At 45.0% G+C, this 16726-nt stretch overlaps 2 gene segments (V, D, J or C); both read left to right on the top strand.

Annotated features, from left to right (window-relative positions):
* Nucleotides 1–427: 427 nt before the first annotated feature.
* On the top strand, nt 428–1456 carry LOC114912313 (Ig heavy chain V region-like). The segment is given in 5 exon segments: nt 428–493; nt 574–883; nt 976–1037; nt 1326–1333; nt 1445–1456. Coding segments are annotated over 5 exon segments (450 nt in total).
* Nucleotides 1448–3158, top strand: LOC114912287 (immunoglobulin heavy variable 5-10-1-like). The segment is given in 3 exon segments: nt 1448–1649; nt 2471–2543; nt 2674–3158. Coding segments are annotated over 3 exon segments (537 nt in total).
* Nucleotides 3159–16726: the final 13568 nt, after the last annotated feature.

The raw sequence follows: 16726 nt of genomic DNA, 5'->3' as shown, positions 1-16726 counted from the left end.
TTTGAAGAATTTTCACTGTGAAAAATCTAATCCAATAACTGTCTGCCCTGACGAGGGTCACGGTGAGCCAGAGCCTATCCTGGAAACACTGGGCGCAAAACCAAAGAGGCAGGGTATACCCTGGATGGGATGCCGGTGACTAAGCAGGGATCAAACCCATATCCACCCACACCACCCAAGCGCTGTGTGACAGCTGCGCTATGCACTGTGCCACCCCTACTGTGAAAAGTTATAATTATAATTACCCCGATTAACCTTGCGCTTCCGGGATAGGCTCTGCATCACCATGACCCTATCTTAGACGAGTGATTGAGTAGAGTTGAGAGTGAGTTTAAGAGTGATTTGATGTCACTTCCTCCCATCTGCCCCTTAAGAGTATACGATCTAGGTTAGGTTTTTTGTCATTTCCTTTTCCATCCAACACTGAAAGTCAACATGGGCAGAGAACATGAAGTTCTCATCACAGTCACTGTCTTACTGAGCTTCCTCACAGGTGAGAGCTTTACTCAACAAACCTTGTGGCTATTATTATGCTGTAATCTGGAATTTTTCTCACCTTTCTGCATCCTGCAGATTCGCTGGACTGTGTTATTGCACAGCAAAAACCACCTGAGCTTCTGAGACACTCTGGACAGAAAGAAGCACAGCTTCAGTGTCACAATGGTGACAGCAGCTACCCCTACATGTTCTGGTACCAGCAGCAAGGAGGAAAGGGCTCCATCGAGCTGATTGGATATCTCCATTACGAAAACGCTGTTCTTGAGGAAAAGTTCCAAATGAGGTTTAACATTTCAGGGCACTCCAAGACTGACGCCTCTCTGATAATCGCTAACATAAAATCTGAGGACACGGCAATATATTTCTGCGCAGTAAGTAAAGCACGGTGTGTCAGGTTCCCACTCCCCCCCACATAAAACCCTGTGCCGTGTACGGAAGAGCTCTGTCATTGCACCTGCATCATGTGGTCTGTTCCAGCGCTATCGCCAAGAAGCGCAGGCGTGCAGGGTCTTGTGCACACATCATCAAATCAGAAACGAGTAAACCCGAAAAAACAGCGTGAGTCATACACCACAAGACAATAAGCGCAACTGGCGGACTTGCCGAAATAAAGTCAGCAGAGTGATGTGAAAATCGGCAGGGGGCGGTAAGAGCAAAGATGAGCAACATTTAGACACGTGATGTTTTCGCACAGCTCCGACGGCCCTGCCTTCTCTCCGGAGCTCAGTGTCGCACACGGCATGCGAATTTTGCCAGAGCAGCTGTGTGAGGCCTTGAGGTATCATCATGGTAGATGTGCTCATCATCTGTGCTCTCTTGTTGCTCAGGCTCCCAGGTGAGAACCGCTGGGTCACAATCACAGGAGTGGGGATCGAGTCACTGAGAATGCCTTTTCATGACACTATAACATTGTGACTCTGTTATTCTCTCCTCCCTTTGTCCACAGAATCATCTCTAAGTAGCAGTGTTGTCCAGTCTCCTCTTGACCTGGTTAAGCAACTAGGAGAATCTGCTCAGTTCAACTGTTCGCACAGCATACAGAACTACGATCGAATGTTCTGGTATACAATGTCTAAATCAGGGGACACTCTGCAATGCCTTGGCAACCTTTTCTATACAGATCCAACTCTGGAGCCTGGCATCGACAGCAGGTTTGTGATGAAAGGTGATGGGAGAAACAATGGTACCTTGACCATCTCCAACCTCAACTTATCAGACAGTGGAACGTATTTCTGCGCTGCGAGCCAACACAGTGCTGCAGACTGCATCCGGCTCTTTGCAAAAACTGTTCCAGTTCACTGTTACTCTACACTTTGATACTGATCTGAGTTCCTTTGCTTACAATGAACCACTTCAGACAAGCATTATTTTGCCACCCATACACACACTGACATATGCACACAAATAGGGGCGGCACGGAGGCACAGTGAGTAGCGCTGCTGTCTCACAGCACCTGGGTGGTGCGAGAGAACGTGGGTTTGATCCCTGCTCAGTCTGTGTGGAGTTTGCATGTTCTCTCTGTGCCTGTGTGGGTTTCCTCCGGGTGCTCTGGTTTCCTCCCACAGTCCAAAGACATGCTGTTCAGGTTCCCCCATAGTGTGTGGGTGTGTTTCACTGATGCATGGATGTGTAACCCCTTGTAAGTAGTGTATCTAGCAGTGTAGTCACATTGGTGACTAATGTGTGGGCTAGTAACACTACATAGTATCCGTTGTACGTTGCTTTGGACAAAAGTGTCTGCTAAGTGAATAAATGTAAATAGAGAGGAGAAATGAAAGCGTACAGTTAGCTTCTTCGCTGTGGTCATGCTTGCTTCTCTCAATGTCCTTTAAGGGCAGCTTCATTGTCAGTTCATCTGATGACCGCCAGGGGTCCTTTTCATTGGTGCATTAGGTGCCAGTGGGTAGGTATTCTCTGCACAATGTCATGTTTGCCTCCCCCGTGACTAGACTTTGTCTTCTTCCCTGCACAGACAAAACATCCCAGAAAGCACTTTAGAAAGATGAAAACACTGCTCGTCAGTTTCTTTCTCCTTTGCCTCACAGGTAGGTACTTTCAGTGTCTGCATTTATTAATTTTAACTTCGTTGCATTTTTTTCCATAACATCGAATTAGCGGCAAAGCCTGGATTTTTATTAATTGGTTGTTTTTTCTCTTATTTTTCCTCTAACAAAGTTTCTTGTGCCAGCATATTAATTTCACAGACACCCTCACTCATCAAGAAACCTGGAAAAAGTGCAAAATTTGACTGCAGCCACGACCAAAGCAGCTACTTATACCTCTATTGGTACCAAAAAGTATCAGAAGACAAAGCAATGCAGCTCATTGGGTACCTCTACAACACCCAGGATAACCCAGAGAAGGAGTTCAGTGAGCACTTTAAACTCAGCGGAGATGCAAAAAGCCAGGGGCACTTGCAGATCTCCAACTTAAAGGCAGCAGACACTGGGGTGTATTTCTGCGCTGTGAGCCAACACAGTGCTGCAGATCCCCTGTCTCCTCAACAAAAACCACCCTTTCTCCTCCATCACTTTTTGCTGTGGAGCTACTGCTCCTCAAGCATGTGCCAAATTTACCGCTAATTCGGTGTACTCTACCATCTAAGTGACATGACTGGTTTGCATTCAAGTTTTGTGTCATTGGTAAACAAACAAATCTAGGAAGAAATATCTCAATTCATCCTCTGTCCACATTACAGTTCCGCAAACCTCTTATTATGTTACAGTTTTGCATTTCATTTCTTTATTTGTGTTTTTTTTTTCTCAGGTAACTCTGTGATGGTCCTTATATCTCAATGGCCTAGATACATATCTGCTCGTCCAGATGAATCTGCAGAAATGAACTGTTATCAGAATGAGACAGACTACCAGTACATGTACTGGTACCAGCAACGGAGAGGAGAAGGTCCAAAAATGATGGCATCCTTCATGGCTGGTTCTCCGACCTTTGAGGAAGGCTTTAAGTCTGGCTATGTGGTGTCGAGCTCAGAGGCTAAGCAGTGGTCCCTGAAAGTAGAGAGTGTGAAAGAGCAAGACGATGCAGTGTTTCTATGCGCTGCCAGTGTACACAGTGACACACGGAGTATCGCTCCAACGACAAAAAAGCCTGGGCAGAGAGCCAGTTCTATTTCCTCCTGAGGTCCCTCTAAAGATTTCACACCACTTCTTTGCATGCTTTTAATGACCTGTTTGCTTTCTATGCTTATTTTATTTTCCAGCAGTACAAATCAGCACTGGGAAGATGTCTATTAATTTCATGAATCCTTTGGCCAATGTACAGTACATTACAGCACAGTATCAGGAAACTAGAATGAAAGCCAAATATGACATCCTTACTCATCGCTACTACATTTTCCCAGTTTCCAAAGAATGTAACAAAGAAGTCACTGAGAGAGAACCTTTCTGAACACAGGACACTTTGATGTGCATGTTTTGTATTTCACACACACACATACATTGACAGAAGCCACTTGTCCCAAGCGGGGTCGCGGCAAACCGGAGCCTAGCCTGACAGGCCAGTCCACACCCAGGATGGGATGCCAACAAATTCCCACAGAAAAATTCAGAGACAAGCGAAGAAAATCCAAGTAAAATAAAAAAGTAAAAAGAAAATTTTTTCTGTAGGGGGTGCGGTGGCGCAGTGGGTTGGACCGCAGTCCTGCTCTCCGGTGGGTCTGGGGTTCAAGTCCCGCTTGGGGTGCCTTGCGGCGGACTGGCATCCCGTCCTGGGTGTGTCCCCTTCTCCCTCCGGCCTTACGCCCTGTGTTACCGGGTAGGCTCCGGTTCCCCGCGACCCCGTATGGGACAAGCGGTTCTGAAAGTGTGTGTGTGTGTGTGTGTGTGTGTGTGTGTGTGTGTGTGTGTGTGTGTGTGTGTGAAAATTTTTTGTATCTTCAAAATTGTGGAACTATCGACTATCGATCGACTATCGCGATCGACTGTCGCAACTATTGCGCAATTTTATTTTTTGTTTTTTTTAAACAAATCGCACACAATACAAGAACGTTAATTCAGGACAGTCAACCTGGTCAGGGGAATAAAAAAAACACTCCAATAATTACAAACATTACATCAAGACCTTAAAAATATTACAGTAATAAACTGTCTTAATGGCCTTCCTATTATCACGCTCCTCAATAGTGTTTATGTACTGCTTAACTTCTTTAAGAAAAACAGAAAATATAGGTTTTTTACTAGCAAATTTTGACCTGTGTATATGACATTTAGTCAAAATGATTAATAAATTAATGATATGCTTCTTTCGCTATACGTCTATCAAAACGAAAGAACCCAAACAGTACACATACATAGTACAAAGCAAAATCTTTACACAGTTTATCAATAATAAATTTAGAGACATCTCTCCATAGCTTTTGGTATAACGGCAGTGCCAAAAGAGGTGAGGCACTGTTTCTGGATGCAGGTTACAAAAAGAACAATTTATATCGATCCCATCCTTGAATCTTCTAAGAAAATGCTTGACAGGGTAGAATTTGTGTATAAGCTTGAAAGAGATTTCCCTAACCTTGTTTGTTAAAAAGTATTTGTGAGTCAACAGCCAAACTTTCTCCCATTGTCAGCAAAGATGTTCCACTATCGTGACTATCGCAATCGCGACCAACTGTCGCAACTATCACAACACAACTGGATTAAGTAAACGTAGATGGATTGTACACAATTAAATTAAGTTGAGACAAAATGTAAAAGAATTGTGTTGAATTAACTAATTTTAAGTAATCTAAACAAGCAGTAAAATCATGTTGAGTAAACACCGTCTGTTAGAAGTTTAAATAGATTGGAACATTTTATTGCAGCGTGATAATATCACTTTTTATTGACTGTTGAATTTCACTTGGACTTTATGCAATATAATTATGTTCTCATCTCAAACATACATGTATTAAGTTGATTGCAAACGTATTGTTTTAGTATTTTCAGTAGAGCTACTTTCCATTTTTCTCAGTGTATAAACTGTGCATTTTTTTAATCCAGCAGAGGGAAGCAAAAACTAGTTATATACTGTATTCATAGAAATGACATTTTCCCCACAGTGCATCTCACTCAACTATTTACAGCACTTTGCTTCCTTTCCATAGTTAATTCAGCACTGTTGCATGACGACGTTTACATATACTGTACTCAGGAGTATTTGTTTTACTCCTTCATGGAAGATACATTATATCTAGGGTAAAAAAGATAGTATATGCTGATAAAAATCTGAAAGTAAACATTGCCATTAATGTACTTTGAAAAAGATTTAGAAGCAAGAACTGTTTTTAAAATTTCCTAACATGTTACTTCTTTATGTCAAGTGGCACCACATGTGAGGAAGCAATGTTTTTGATTGCTTGCACAAAATATCAAGTAAAGATTCAATGCAGGCACAATGATAAGGACTACGATTTCATGCTTTGGTATAAACAGGGGAAGGGCAGTACAGCTCTAGATTTGATCGGTTATGGATACAGCACAGTCAGTCCCAACTATGAAGAGAATTTCAGTACACGGTTCACAATGACAAGAACATCAGAAGAGAAAGGCTCCCTCATCATCGAAAACCTGACTGCTGCAGACACTGCAGTGTATTTCTGTGCAGCCAGTAAACACAGTGCTGTGTATCTACAGTAAGACACCACAAAACATGATACAGGAAAACTAACACGTTGTCGTACTCATTGAGCTATTTTTTTTTCCCCTGTTAAACTGTTCTTTTTCGCACAGTGTAGTGTGTTTCGCTGGGTCCTGCTCTCTGGCAGGTCTGGGGTTCGAATCCCGCTTGGGGTGCCTTGTAATAGATTGGCGTCCCGTCCTGCGTGTCTCCTCTCCCTCCAACCCTACACCCTGTGTTGCCGGGTTCGCCGCAATCCCACTTGGGACAACCAGTTTTAGTCAATATATGTGTGTGTGTGTGTGTGTGTATATCTCATTTCATGTCAAACTGTGGCAAAGTGCAACCAGAGCAGAAATATAAAACACAACTAAATGGTGATTTGTCTATGTAATACCTATATTCACGTAATATAGTAATTTTAGATACTTCATGACATGCAGTTTGATCAGTATTGTTGCTTTGATGTCACTTCCTCCCTCTGCACAAGAATCTTACAGCAGTGCAAAGGGTGTGGCAACCAGCACACCAGTGACAATAAATATGTACAGTGCATCTCCACCTCAGGTTCTATTAGGATCATGAGAGCTGTTCTCCTCCTTACAGCCTCGCTGTTCTGGCAAGTAGGTGAGAAGATGTGCAATAAGAACTCATGTTTTCCCAAAGTGAATTCATTGTATTTCTTTGTGATCAGACGACATTGTGATGTGATTATAAAATCCTTCCTCTCTCTGTTCACAGGTCAGTCTGTTGACTATAATGTTCAGCAGTCTCCACCTGGGATCGTGAAAAGTCTCACACAGTCTGCTGAACTCACCTGCTCTCACAGCATTCCTAACTATAACACCATACTGTGGTACCAACAGTCTGGAGAAATGGGGGCATTGAAACTCATCGGATATATCTTCACTGACCAACCTGAAAAAGAAAAGAACTTTGACCGATTTAGCATGACTGGTGATGGGAGCTCTAAAGGTTCTCTGATCATAACTGATCTGAGGTCAGAGGACAGTGCTGTCTATTACTGTGCAGCCAGTCTGCACAGTGGTGTAGAGCCACATTCGTCATCTACAAAAACTCCTTCAGCAGTTTCTGCACAAGAGCACAGCACACCTGTATTAAACCACACTGCATGGTTTGTCTTCTCTAGTATAAGCTAAACAGATCACATGGACTCTGTCTTACACTTGATGTCAGTGCACACTGGTGACCCTTGTCTTCTTTAGAAAAAGACACATTAAGAGCATTAACATTCAGCGATCCTCAATTCAGAGATGTTCATCTTTCGTAGCTCTAGCAAATCACAGCATGTCCTTTCCCATTTCAAAAACATTAAAACAGGCAATATTTATACAAACAAATAATAATTTATGGGATCATTGCAGTCATTCGTACAGTACTGCGTTAGTACAAGGGGCAGCTGGTGATGAACTGGTTAACAGTGCTGCCTTTTGAACCAAAGATGGCATGTATCAGCAATATTCTGGCAAAGTTGGTAAACATTGGTGCGTATGGTGAAGGAAACAAACTAACTGTACTTAAGAGTCACACATCTGCAGCTATGTCTCTTTCTCCTAAAGTAATGCACACATTGTATTTGCTCTGAGATGTATGTTGCTTTGGAGAAAAGCGTCTGCTAAAAGCATAAATGTAAATGTAATGTTTGCATCCCACCTCCAGTACCCTTGAGTTTACAGGTTTACAAGTAGTTTTTATTGTCATTCCTCCATACAGCTTGTACACAGTGGAACGAAATGTCGTTTCTTCGGAGACCATGGTGCAAGACAGAACATAGCATAAGACACACCCACACACATTTTCAGAACCGCTTGTCCCATACAGGGTCACGGGGAACCGGAGCCTACCCGGCAACACAGGGCGCAAGGCCGGAGGGGGAAGGGGACACACCCAGGACGGGACGCCAGTCCGCCGCAAGGCACCCCAAGCGGGACTTGAACCCCAGACCCACCGGAGAGCAGGACTGCGGTCCAACCCACTGTGCCACCGCACCCCCTAGCATAAGACAATGAATAAGTAAAGAAATAAATAAATACACAGGATAGGATGGGGGTATGGCTGTGAGCTGTAGTGTAGCGCTGAGTTAATTGGTCAACGGAGCCAGTTGAGTGTTCGGAGGTAGCTGGATGTTGAGAAGTCTAACTGCCTCAGAGAAGAAACTGAGTAAGGTTCTTATCCTAAATTGCTCCAGTAAAACTACTTAGCTATATAAATAGGTAAATCATTGTAGATAACATTATAAGTTGCATTTCAAGCATACTCTCATGATCAATTTTTGTAATTGTTTTTATTAATGTGATGATTATATTGCGGGGAACTGTTAATTCCCATGTTTCATTATGCTCAAAATGTGGACAGTAAGATGGAGTCAGGTGTGTTGAAGTGACCTTTAACATTTCTGTTATTGTCACCTCAAAATGATAAAAAATGCACTCAATTCAATGGAAATTATTTTTATAAAGCAATCTTCTCACTAGAGTGACATGGAACACTGAACAATGGTCAAAGAAATGATACAATATTATATAGACAGAGAGGCAGCAGCTATAATTGACTATGACAAACAAGCAGGAAGCAGAGAAGAGGGAAATGAAAAATCCCAAATGCAAAAACGTGGAGAAAAATACACCTCTGGGGCTTCAAGCACCAGTGGGCTGCAAATCCCATCCTAATGTGGTGACATAGGATTTGAGATATGTCCAATATGGTATGAAGCAATATGTAAAACACTGATGAGGCTGTCCTCCTTGAAAGAAATATTATAATGTATGTTAATGTAAAGGTGCATAAATGTAAAGAATGCAAACATGGGGGGACATATGATATTTTGGATGTTTTCATCTGAGTTGTTTCATTCCCTTCATCTGCAGAGTAAAGCAATGACCGTACAGTTATGTGGGCTGTGCCACCAGAGTGCAGAAGACATTTATCTCATGTAAAAATCCAGGACTATTTATGTCCAGCAGAGGGAAGCAGAATCCAGTTATCATGAGGAATTTGTCCTAGTGATGTAAATTCTACCCACTTTGCACCGCGTGTGAGGGCTGATGATGTTCTTTGATACAGTGATTCAGTCTCATTAAGGAGTTCATTCACAGACTGCTCAGTGATGATGCTCGGAGATGCAAGAACTTGTTGCTTTTTCTTACTCCTGCTTCCATGTACGATGTGGATAAATACAGATACTGTGATTTTTGATATTTTGGTCTTCTTTTCTGAGAAACCTTTTCTGTAAGTCAGAGAATTTTTATAAGTGAAAGTTTGCCGCACGCTTGAATAAAATATGTCAAATTCTGTGTGTCCTCAGGTCTCACAACTGGGGTCAAATTTCAGCAGCCGGAGGTTCTCACCTTCAAAGTAAAAGAAAAAGTAGAGATCCACTGCAGCCACGATGACAGTAGCTTGCTCGTAATGCTGTGGTATAAACAGGGGAAGGACAGTACAGCTCCAGATCTGATTGGTTATGGATACAGCACAGGCAATCCCAGCTATGAGGAGAATTTCAGTACACGGTTCACACTGGCAAGAACAGCAGCTGAGAAAGGCTCCCTCATCATCGAAAACCTGACTGCTGCAGACACTGCAGTGTATTTCTGTGCAGCCAGTAAACACAGTGCTGTGTATCTACAGTGAGAGACCACAAAAACGTGATGCAGGAAAACCAGGACGTAGTTCTTCTCATGCAACACTTATTTCATTTGTTTTTCCGTTAGACCGTTATTTCTAAATCTGATCTGATGTCACCATGTGGTAAAATGCAGCCACAACAGAAACACTAAACGAAACGGAGTGACACATTCCCTGTACTTCTGCTGAGATGTAAGTCGCTTTGGACAAAAGCATCTGCTAAATGAATAAAGCTAAAGGTACATGTGTCAATGTAATACAGCCATTTATAAATATATGATGATGTGCAGATTGGTCAATATATTTGCTGTGATGATGTCACTTCCTAACTGGGCATTGAAGAATCTTTCGAGAGCACAGAGAGTGTCACCACCCCCACTCTACTGAGGGTAAACATGTATGGCTCTGGCTTGCATTCTACTGAGACCATGAGAGCTGTTCTCCTCCTTACAGCCTCGCTGTTCTGGCAAGTAGGTGAGAAGATGTGCAATAAGAACCCATGTTTTACCAAAGTGAATTCATTGTATTTCTTTGTGATCAGACTACATTGTGATGTGATTATAAAATCCTTCCTCTCTCTGTTCACAGGTCAGTCCGTTGACTATAATGTTCAGCAGTCTCCTCCTGGGATCGTGAAAAGCCTCACACAGTCTGCTGAACTCACCTGCTCTCACAGCATTCCTAACTATAACACCATACTGTGGTACCAACAGTCTGGAGAAATGGGGGCATTGAAACTCATCGGATATATCTTCACTGACCAACCTGAAAAAGAAAAGAACTTTGACCGATTTAGCATGACTGGTGATGGGAGCTCTAAAGGTTCTCTGATCATAACTGATCTGAGGTCAGAGGACAGTGCTGTCTATTACTGTGCAGCCAGTCTGCACAGTGGTGCAGAGCCACATTCGTCATCTACAAAAACTCCTTCAGCAGTTTCTGCACAAGAGCACAGCACACCTGTATTGAACCTCACTGCATGGTTTGTCTTCTGTACTAAATTCTTTATTTTATTCTCTTCTCCACAAACCACACAGTCAGTGTTAGGGTACACCAGCGAAATGTGTCTGAGAACTATATTAAGAAATTAATTTTGATGATTTTCGATCACACAACACAGGATGACTTGTCCTCCCTGTCTAATTGCAGGCCGATCAAAGTTACTCTCTCACACACTCAGTCAAAATATACCAGTGAAGGCTTTTTTCATTCATTTTCAGAACCGCTTGTCCCATACGGAGCCTACCCGGTAACACAGGGCGCAAGGCCGGAGGGGGAGGGAACACACCCAGGACGGGACGCCGGTCCGTCACAAGGCACCCCAAGCGGGACTCGAACCCCAGGCCCACCGGAAAGCAGGACTGTGGTCCAACCCACTGCGCCACCACACCCCCCCTACCAGTGAAGGTGGCTTGGAAAAAGGCTCTAAAGGAGAGAACACAGCCGTTCATTGCGGACATAGCCCTCTTTCCAGGCTACTTTTTCTTCAATTAAAACGATAAGTGTCAATTTCTCCTATGAAGGACACCGAAACAACAATATTGCATTTATATAGGAGTATAGGAAGAGATTATTATTACCACATCTTCGATCACATGCTCATCACTGCAGTCATTATTTGTGTCATACACAGTTTTTCAAGCTTTTTGGAGCTCAAGTTACTCTCCTTGAGAAATTCATGAAGTGTGTACAAAATAAAGTAAATGTGGACTGAGTTTTGATACTGTGGAAATTTTTCATTTGGTTTGTTTAATTCCCTCCTACAGTCATATATGTGAGTCTTCCATTTTCCTTTACTCTAGTATTATTCATCTCATGTAAAAGCCCAGGGCTGTTTATCTCCAGCAGAGGGAAGTAGAATCCAGTTATCATGAGGAATTTGCACCACTGAAATAAAATTCTACCCACAATGCACTGCATGTGAGGGCTGATGATGTTCTTTGATGCAGCAATGCAGCCTCATTGAGGACTTCATTCACAGACTGCTCAGTGATGATGCTCCGAGATACAAGAACATGTGGCTTTTTAATATTCTTGCTTCCATGTAAGATGTCATGGATAAATACATATGTTGTACTCTGATTAATGATTTTGCAAGCTTCACGTTTGATGTCTGAGAAATCTTTCTGTTAATTCAGTGCACTTTTCTAAGTCAATTATTGCAGTTCAACACAGTATGTCTGTTTCTGTGTGCCCACAGGTCTCACAACTGGAATCAAATTTCAGCAGCCAAAGTTTCTCACCTCCAAAGTAGAAGAAAAAGCAGAGATTCATTGCAGCCATGATGACAAGAACTATGACTTTATGCTTTGGTATAAGCAAGGGAAGGATAGTACAGCTCTAGATCTGATCGGTTATGGATACAATACAGGCAGTCCCAGCTATGAGGAGAATTTCAGTACACGGTTCACACTGGCAAGAACAGCAGCTGAGAAAGGCTCCCTCATCATCGAAAACCTGACTGCTGCAGACACTGCAGTGTATTTCTGTGCAGCCAGTAAACACAGTGCTGTGTATCTACAGTAAGACACCACAAAAACAGGATGTAGGAAATCCAGGACGTAGTTCTTCTCATGCAACACTTTTTTCATTTGTTTTTCCGTTAGACCGTTATTTCTAAATCTGATTTGATGTCACCATGTGGTAAAATGCAGCCACAACAGGAAGACTAAACCAAACGGAATGACACATGTATCAATGTAATACAGGCATTTATAAATATATGATGATGTGCAGATTGGTCAGTATATTTGCTGTGATGATGTCACTTCCTCACTGGGCATTGAAGAATCTTTCAAGAGCACAGAGAGTGTCACCACCCCCACTCTACCGAAGGTAAACATGTATGGCTCTGGCTTGCATTCTACTGAGACCATGAGAGCTGTTCTCCTCCTTACAGCCTCGCTATTCTGGCAAGTAGGTGAGAAGATGTGCAATAAGAACTCATGTTTTCCCAAAGTGAATTCATTGTATTTCTCTGTGATCACATTACATTGTGATGTGATTATAAAATCCTTCCTCTCTCTGTTCACAGGTCAGTCTGTTGACTATAATGTTCAGCAGTCTCCTCCTGGGATCGTGAAAAGTCTCACACAGTCTGCTGAACTCACCTGCTCTCACAGCATTTCCAGCTATGACACTATACTGTGGTACCAACAGTCTGGAGGAATGGGGCCGTTGAAACTCATTGGATATGTGTTTTCTAACTCAGAACCTGTAAAAGAAAAGAACTTTGACCGATTTAACATGGCTGGTGATGGGAGCTCTAAAGGTTCTCTGATCATAACTGATCTGAGGTCAGGGGACAGTGCTGTCTATTACTGTGCAGCCAGTCTGCACAGTGGTGTAGAGCCACATTCGTCATCTACAAAAACTCCTTCAGCAGTTTCTACACAAGAGCACAGCACACCTGTCTTGAATCTCACTGCATGGTTTGTCTTCTATGCTAAGTTCTTTATTTTATTGTCTTCTCCACAAACCACACAGTCAGTGTTAGGGTACACCAGTCAAATGTGTTTGAGAACTTCAGGAAAACCAGGATGTAGACCTTCTCATTCACCATTTATTTTCACTCTTTATACTGTTAGACCTAGGGGGGTGCGGTGGCACAGTGGGTTGGACCACAGTCCTGCTGTCCGGTGGGTCTGGGGTTTAAGTCCCACTTGGGGTACCTTGCGACAGACTGGCGTCTGGTCCTGGGTGTGTCCCCTCCCCCTCCGGCCTTACACCCTGTGTTGCCGGGTAGGCTCCGGTTCCCCGCAACCCCGTATGGGACAAGCGGTTCTGAAAACGTGTGTTTGTGTGTGTATTGTTAGACCATTACTTTTCATACCTGGTACTTCTGATTTGACATCAAAACATGAGAATCTCTAACAATTAAAATATTCTGACTCATAAGTGGAATTAACATGTTGTCATGGTCGTGGGAGGACGGCAGACTCAGGTGCAGACGGTGTTTTTCATTTATTGAGGAAAAGAAGGAGCAGACAAAAAGAGTGGTCGAGGAACATGCAAAGGTCAAGCAATCAGCAAACATAGTTGAGGGGGCGAGACAGGAATCAAAGTCGAGAAACAGGCAAGTCGTAGGTTGGTAGTTGGAGAAAGAGAGACGCAAGAAACACAGGTCAGTATGAAGCAGCGGTTGCTCAAAGTGAGGTTCCGCATTGATAGCTTCTCGGCTTTCCCTTTTATCCTCTATTCCATCAGGGGGCAACAGGTGTTGCCGATGTGCTGGCTGACAAGGACATGAGAGAACCCCACCCCGACGGGCGGCTCAAAGAAGCCCTAGGTCTGGAAGGCAGGCACCCCCGGGGACAAGAGGCCGGTCGCTCAGGATGGTCCTTGTGGAAGACAGTGATCATTTCAGGGTCCAAGATGTCGGATGCACCTACCCAGGACTGCTCTTCTGGACCGTAGCTCTCCCTGTCCACGAGGTACTGCAGTCGTCCGTGTCGCTGACAAAAATCCAGCAGGGCCTGAACGTTGTAGGTCCAGTCCCGGTCAACTTGCACCGGAGGGGTCAGAGCCGTGGCGACTGCAGGTTGGTGTAGCAAGACCCCACAGGGCTTAAGGAGGGACACATGGAAGGTAGGGTGCACATGAAGGTCCGGAGGCAGCTGAAGCCGATACGTAATGGGAGTCACCTGTCGTAGGACTTTGAACAGGCCGATGTAGCGAGGTCTGAGTTTCTTCAACAGGACCTTCATGCGGAGATCCCGCGTTGATAGCCACACTCACTGGCAGAGTAAAAAGGAGAGAGTGCTTCGGTGCCAGTCTGCCTGTTGTTTGTACCTCTTCGAGCTTTGGCACAGGTGGGTCCGCACCATCTGCCATACTCTCCCACTGTCCTGGTGCCTGGCCTCCATTGCCAGAATCTGGCTCTGGGCGGTCTCACCTGGGAACAAGGCCGGTTGATAGCCTAATATGGATTGAAAGGGAGAGAGTCCTGTGGCAGAGTGTGAAGTGGCATTATGGGCATACTCAGCCCAGGGGAGATACCGAGCCTATTCGTTCTGTCTTTGAGAGCAATAATCACGGAGGTACCTGGCCACATCTTGTTGTAACCGCTCCACCTGGCCGTTAGCCTGCGGTTGGTATCCTGACGTGAGGCTTCCGTTGACCCCCAGTCTCCCCCAGAAGGCCTTCCATACCCGGGAGATGAACTGCGATCTCAGGTTGGACACGATATCCTCCGGCAGCCCATACAGACAAAAGACCTGCTGAAAGCGGACCACGGCAGTTGGGATCTTAGGTAACGGAATCAGCCTGCACACTTTGGAAAAACGGTCGATCATCGTGAACACTACCATTTTACTCTCCAAAGCGGGCAGGTTGACCAGGAAGTTCACTGTGATATGGATCCAGGGCCGGGATGGCACGGGCAGTGGTTCCAGAAGACCAGCTGGTTTTTCCAAAGGAGTCCAGGACTGGGCACACATGGCACAGGCCTGTACGTAGTCTTTCATGTCATCGGCCATCAAGGGCCACCAGAACCGACCCTGCAAGAGAGAGAGCATGCACCAGGTCTCCCGATGCCCCGTCTGGGGGGCCTTGTGAGCCCATTGTATCAGGGAGGCCCGAAGTCGGCATGGCACATATTCGTTCCCTGCGGGCTTTCTCGGAGGTTCGGCCTCGGAGGCTTGGGCTGCCTGCAGGTCCTGGAGGAGCTGCCACCTGATGGGGCCCATGACACACCCCTTGGGAAGGATTCCTTCCGGGGGCCTCTGCACAGGTTAGGAATCGTAGATCTAGGATAGGGCTTCTACCTTGGTGTTTTTGGAGCTGGGGAGATAGGAGACTAAAATTGAATTGGGTAAAAAAAAAAAAAGAGCTCACCGGGCCTGCCGGGCATTTAGCCGGCGGGCTTTCTCGAGGTACTCCAGGTTTCGGTGGTTGGTGAGCACAAGGAAGGGATGCGTGGCCCCCTCGAGCTAGTGACACCACTCCTTGAGCGCTAGCTTGACTGCAAGGAGCTCTCGGTTCCCGATATCATAATTGCATTCGGCCGGAGTCATATTCCAGGAGAAGAACGCGCAGGGGAACAATTTGGATGGATCTCCTTGCCGTTGGGATAGAACGGCCCCGACACTGACGGAGGAGGTGTCAACCTCCACCATGAAGGGTAAGGAGACATCCGGATGCTTCAGCACTGGGGCCAAGGTAAACCGATTCTTCAGGTCCTGAAAAGCCCTCTCTGCAGCCTCACCCCAGTGGAGTCGCCGCTCCTTACTCGTAGTGAGAGCGATGAGGGGGGCCGCCAGAGTAGTGAAACCTCGGATTAAGCTACGGTAGAAGTTCACGAACTTAAGGAAGTGCTGGAGGGCCTTCACTAAGGTAGGTCAAGGCCATGCCATCACCGATCTGACTTTCCGCAGGTCCATGGCTACCCCTCCCGGCTCAGGATATAGCCCAGGAATGAGACCTGGCTCTGGTGAAACAAGTACTTCTCCCCCTTGGCATACAATCAGTTTAGGAGTTGTTGCTGTAACACTGCCCATACCTGTTGGACATGCTCCTCTTGGGTCCTGGAGAAGATTAGGATGTCGTCCAACTAGACAGTTACAAAGCGGTTGATGTAATTCCCCAGCACGTGGTTCACAAAGGCCTGGAAGATGGAGGGAGTGTTTGCCAGGCTAAACGGCATTACCCAGTATTCATAATGCCCTAGAGAAGTAGAAAATGCCGTCTTCCACTCATCCCCCTTGCGGACCTGGATCAGATTGTACATGCTGCGGAGATCAAGTTTTGTGAAAATGGTAGAACCATGTTTGATCTCCAAAGCAAAAGTGATCAGGTGCAAAGGGTGTGGATATTTCACGGTGATGACATTCAAGCCCAGATAATCAATGCAAGGTCGTAGCCCCCCTGTCCTTCTTACTCACGAAAAAGAACCTGGAGGAGGCTGGTGAGGTGGAGGGCCTGGTGAGTCCTCAGTGATGTACTTGTGCCTCGCCTCCTGCCCTGGCAAGGACGGGGG

This window comes from Scleropages formosus, chromosome 15 (genome assembly GCF_900964775.1).
Source record: "Scleropages formosus chromosome 15, fSclFor1.1, whole genome shotgun sequence".
NCBI classification, from domain to species: Eukaryota; Metazoa; Chordata; class Actinopteri; order Osteoglossiformes; family Osteoglossidae; genus Scleropages; species Scleropages formosus.
This window is presented reverse-complemented; position numbering and strand designations above follow the sequence as displayed.